Source organism: Palaemon carinicauda, chromosome 9 (genome assembly GCF_036898095.1).
Source record: "Palaemon carinicauda isolate YSFRI2023 chromosome 9, ASM3689809v2, whole genome shotgun sequence".
Lineage (NCBI taxonomy): Eukaryota > Metazoa > Arthropoda > Malacostraca > Decapoda > Palaemonidae > Palaemon > Palaemon carinicauda.
In genome coordinates, this window is record NC_090733.1 from 128,976,327 (window position 1) to 128,981,858 (window position 5,532).

General features: G+C 36.0%; 1 protein-coding gene across 2 annotated transcripts in view; it reads left to right on the plus strand.

Annotated features, from left to right (window-relative positions):
• Positions 1-585: 585 nt before the first annotated feature.
• The window catches only part of sff (sugar-free frosting), a 32,146-nt gene continuing 27,199 nt past the window's right edge, over positions 586-5,532 (plus strand). For both annotated transcript variants that reach the window (XM_068380412.1, XM_068380413.1), the window contains exon 1: positions 586-731. In XM_068380412.1, coding sequence (XP_068236513.1) covers positions 651-731 — 81 coding nt within the window. In that variant the 5' untranslated portion in view covers positions 586-650. The remainder of the gene's footprint in view (positions 732-5,532) is intronic.

Sequence of the window (5,532 nt, forward strand, 5' to 3'; positions counted from 1 at the left end):
GAACCTGGTACTCTACTTCTAAGTTTTTGTCAATACCCCAAGAGCGAAGATACAATTGTTGATATAATTTGAACGTGGAATGAAATATGAAACTTTTAAACATTTTTGTTGGCCCTGGAACAAAGATTTCCTTGTTAAAATACATGAACTATTTTAGTGTGCGTAAGAAAGATTAAATACTTGTTTATATATTAAGATGTATTGTTTGTTTTTATATTATTGTTATTGTTATTATATCAGCCTTTACTAACTTCCGCATGTTATTTTTTCATTGTGTACAGAATTTCATCTTTTTTTCAGATTTAAATCGCTTTATTCTTTAGTATACTCATTATAGTAATATTCTTTTCAGCCATTAAAGGACACTTTTTTTTTTTTTTTTTTTTTTTTTTTTTTGTAAGAATGAATAATTTTCTCTCTTCTCATTTACAGATACCTGGATTTTAAGTCTGGCGAAAAAACTCGCCTAATTTGAGAGACTTCATCACGAAAATATTTATTCTTATTTTCCTATTATGTTAGCATTCGTTACAACTTATTTAAAACCTAACATTATCTTTCTTTCTTTTCTCATTCGCAGTCACCGAGATTTAAAGCCGGAGAACTTATTATTAGACGACAAAAACAACATCCGAATTGCGGACTTCGGAATGGCTTCCCTCCAACCAGAAGGCGCGATGCTAGAGACCTCTTGTGGTTCTCCGCACTACGCCTGCCCCGAAGTTATCAGGGTAAGTAGGGACGAAGGTGCGGAACGAAGTGGATCTTTGGAGTCCATGGTTTTTGTTATTATTTTTATTATTATTATTATTATTGAGAGCTGAGATGTTGAAGGAAGGGGGTGTGACTGTACTTGAATGGTTGGTGAGATTGTTTAATATGTGTTTTGTGTTGTCAATGGTACCAGTAGATTGGGTTTGTGCATGTATTGTACCACTATATAAGGGTAAGGGAGATGTGCATGAGTGTTGTAATTCAAGAGGTATTAGTTTGTTGAGTGTAGTTGGAAAAGTGTATGGTAGAGTACTGATTAATAGGATTAAGGATAAAACAGAGAATGCAATCTTAGAAGTACAGGGTGGTTTTAGAAGAGGTAGGGGTTGTATGAATCAGATTTTTACAGTTAGGCAGATATGCGAGAAATATTTAGCAAAAGGTAAGGAGGTGTATGTTGTGTTTATGGATCTGGAGAAAGCGTATGATAGAGTTGATAGGGAAGCAATGTGGAATGTGATGAGGTTATATGGAGTTGGTGGAAGGTTGTTGCAAGCAGTGAAAAGTTTCTACAAAGGTAGTAAAACATGTGTTAGAATAGGAAATGAAGTGGGTGATTGGTTTCCGGTGAGAGTGGGCTGAGACAGGGATGTGTGATGTCACCGTGGTTGTTTAACTTGTATGTTGATGGAGTGGTGAGAGAGGTGAATGCTCGAGTGCTTGGACGAGGATTGAAACTGGTAGACGAGAATGACCATGAATGGGAGGTAACTCAGTTGTTGTTTGCGGATAATACTGTACTGGTAGCAGACACAGAAGAGAAGCTTGACCGACTAGTGACAGAATTTGGAAGGGTGTGTGAGAGAAGGAAGTTGAGAGTTAATGTGGGTAAGAGTAAGATTATGAGATGTACGAGAAGGGAAGGTGGTGCAAGGTTGAATGTCATGTTGAATGGAGAGTTACTTGAGGAGGTGGATCAGTTTAAGTACTTGGGGTCTGTTGTTGCAGCAAATGGTGGAGTGGAAGCAGATGTACGTCAGAGAGTGAATGAAGGTTGCAAAGTGTTGAGGGCAGTTAAGGGAGTAGTAAAAAATAGAGGGTTGGGCATGAATGTAAAGAGAGTTCTGTATGAGAAAGTGGGGAATGAAAGTGATGGAGAGACAGAAATTGAATGTGTTTGAGATGAAGTGTCTAAGGAGTATGGCTGGTGTATCTCGAGTAGATAGGGTTAGGAACGAAGTGGTGAGGGTGAGAACGGGTGTAAGAAATGAGTTAGCAGCTAGAGTGGATATGAATGTGTTGAGGTGGTTTGGCCATGTTGAGAGAATGGAAAATGGCTGTCTGCTAAAGAAGGTGATGAATGCAAGAGTTGATGGGAGAAGTACAAGAGGAAGGCCAAGGTTTGGGTGGATGGATGGAGTGAAGAAAGCTCTGGGTGATAGGAGGATAGATGTGAAAGAGGCAAGAGAGCGTGCTAGAAATAGGAATGAATGGCAAGCGATTGTGACGCAGTTCCAGTAGGCCCTGCTGCTTCCTCCGGTGCCTTAGATGACCGCGGAGGTAGCAGCAGTAGGGGATTCAGCATTATGAAGCTTTATCTGTGGTGGATAACGGGGTAGGGTGGGCTGTGGCACCCTAGCAGTACCAGCTGAACTCGGTTGAGTCCCTTGTCAAGCTGGGAGGAACGTAGAGAGTAGAGGTCCCCTTTTTGTTTTGTTTCATTTGTTGATATCGGCTACCCCGCAAAATTGGGGGAAGTGCCTTGGTATTATTATTATTATTATTATTATTATTATTATTATTATTTATATATGAAAGATCTAATTTAATGTTACTGTTCTTGAAATATTTTATTTTGATTGTTCATCACTTCTCTTGTAGTTTATTTATATCCTTTTTCCTATCCTTTCTGGGCTATTTTTCCCTGTTGAAGCCATTGGGCTTATAGCATCCTGCTTTTTCATCTAGGGTTGTAGCTTAGCTTGTAATAATAATAATGATAATAATAATAATAATAATATCAGATCATTCTGACCCAATTTCAGATTCACAGGAATTGTTTGAATAATTTTCTCTTTACATAAAGGTCAAAATTGGATCAAATTAATTTTCAAAAGTATTATTGTTGTTGTCTAGTGTCAGGTGAGCATTCTGAACAAATTTTAGCTTCAAAGTATTTGTTTGAATAATTTACTCTTCACTTTAATGTCCAAATTCAAGCAAAGTAAATAAAAGAAAATAAAAAAAAACTTGTGGGAAGAGACCAAAGAAACATATATCGAGTAAAAGTAGGGTTGTGGTGGCCGATGTGGTAACGTTCCTGACTGGTGAACGCCAGACTGGGGTTCGAGTCCCGCTCAAACTCATTAGTTTATTTGGTCGCTGCAACCTCACCATCCTTGTGAGTTAAGGATGGGTGGTTTGGGTGAGCCTGTAGATCTATCTGCTGAGTCATCAGCAGCCATTGTCTGGCCCTCCTTGGTCAGAATTGGGTGGAAAGGGGGCTTGGGCGCTGATCATATTTGGTCAGTCTCTAGGTCAATGTCACTGTCCCTTGTCTCTGCCATTCATTAGCGGCCTTTAAACCTTTAAACCTTTAAAAGACTGGAAAAAAGGCTTCAAGTGTCGAAAGGACATTGCGAAGAGCGAAGACTTTATAAATACCCTTTGCAGTACTGGGGAAGACACATTGTAGAGAGTACAGTACCACCTTCGTGGGGGTCGGGGACTTTGGGAGGGGAAAGATGGAAATTATGCTTCGAGAATCCGTGGAAGTGGAAGGAGTGACTAAAAATAAACTTGTGGGAAGACACCAAGGAAACATATATCAAGTAAGTTACCGAAAACAATGTCGAAAGGACATCGCGAAGACCAAAGACCTTTCCATACCTTCAACACTACTCGGCAAGACACATTGTAGAGAGTACACTACCACCTTCTGGGGTGGGCTTTGGGAGGGGAAAGAGGGAAATTGTGTTTCGGGAATCCGTGAAAGTGGGAAAAGATGTGCGTGGATGGTATCCGAAAAGAGGGGAAAATGGTTTATGGTCATAGCATGAGGGAAATTAGAAAATGTTTGGGTCTGCGATGGGAAAAAGTAGGATACAGCAAGAGTTTCATAGAAAGGGCCTTGTAATTTGGAGGTGTCCATTAAAACGAGATTTGGATTTTCCATTTCTCAAGGAGTTTTTTTTTTTTTTTTTTTTTTTTTTTTTTTGTGTGTGTAAGTTCTATTAAGCCTGACGGTAGATTTTCCATTTCTCAAGGGGAGTTTTTTTTTTTTTTTTTTTTTTTTTTTTTTTTTTTTTTTTGTAAGTTCTATTAAGCCTAAAATTTGCGAATTTTACAGCTGTTTTTTTTCCCGATACCAAACATTTTTTAATTTTTCTTTTATTAATCCGGAATATTATAGATGTTTCAACCGTAAATTGGGTTAATTTTTCTACTTGGAAGGTTATACTGTATTATTATTATTATTATTATTATTATTATTATTATTATTATTATTATTATTATTATTATTAGCTAAGCTACAACCCTAGTAGGGAAAGCACGATGCTATAATCCCAAGGGCTCCAACAGAGAAAAATATACCAGTGAGGAAAGGAAATAAGGAAATAAATAAACGATCTGAGAAATAATTAATAAAATATTTTTAAGAAATATTAGTTATCTGTTATTGATAAGATTAAGGTGGCAAATATATACTTAGGTCAAATGTTAATTTGAGGGAAATCAGAACATCTGATCATGAGCATAAATTCAATATAAACTTCTTGAAAATAAAAGGAATAGATTAAAACAAGATAAATATGTATAACCTAAAATTCAATTTAATCTTAATTCGTCCTCTTAAAGTTCAAGATAAAAAATTGACTCTAAAAAGGCAAGTAAAAAAAAAATGAAATTGTGGGTAAAAAGGTAGGCCTTTTCAAAGAGCAGATGAAAGAAATGGATTCTAAATAAGGAAGTCAAAAATGAAATCATGAAAAGAAATAAGCCTTATCAAAGACCAAATGAAAGGAATTGACTGTAAATAAGGAAGTAAACAAAAATGAAATTATTGGAAAAAAGATAAGCCTTATCAAAAAGTAAATGAAAGGAATTAACTCTAAATATGGAAGTAAACAAAACTGAAATTATGTGAAAAAGATGAGCCTTATCAAAAAATAAATGAAAGGAATTAACTCTTAAATAGGGAAGTAAACAAAACTGAAATTATGGGAAAAAAGATAAGCCTTATCAAAAATTAAATGAAAGGAATTGACTCTAAATAGGGAAGTAAACCAAAACTGAAATTATGGGAAAAAGATAAGCCTTATCAAAGAACAGGTGTAAGGAATTGACTAAATAGTGAAGTAAACAAAAATGAAATTATAGGGATAAAAGATAAGCCTTATCAAAGAATAGATGAAAGGAATTGACTAAATAGTTGAGTTAACAATACTGAAATTATGGGAAAAAAGATAAGCCTTATCAAAGAGTAAATGAAAGGAAATGACCCTAAATAGAAAGTAAAAAATAAAAATATGGTTAAAAAAATCTCCATAGATAAAGAGTCGTTTAAAACTCCCGATTCCATCGCCTAGCTATAGAATAGCAATGAGATATTTTAACGATATCGAATTATTTCGTATTTTATCGTTCTGAGGTGGTTATTTTGACTTTACTTCCATCCCCCGCCAGTATATTGTCCAGTAGGGGGCGGTTCCACTGATAGGCTTAACTGCTATATTGCTTTTTCCTGTTTCTCTCGATTCTAGCCTTAGGCCTAAGTGGATTCCTTGTGTTTTTCTCTTTTTAGTGGCATTTCTTGTG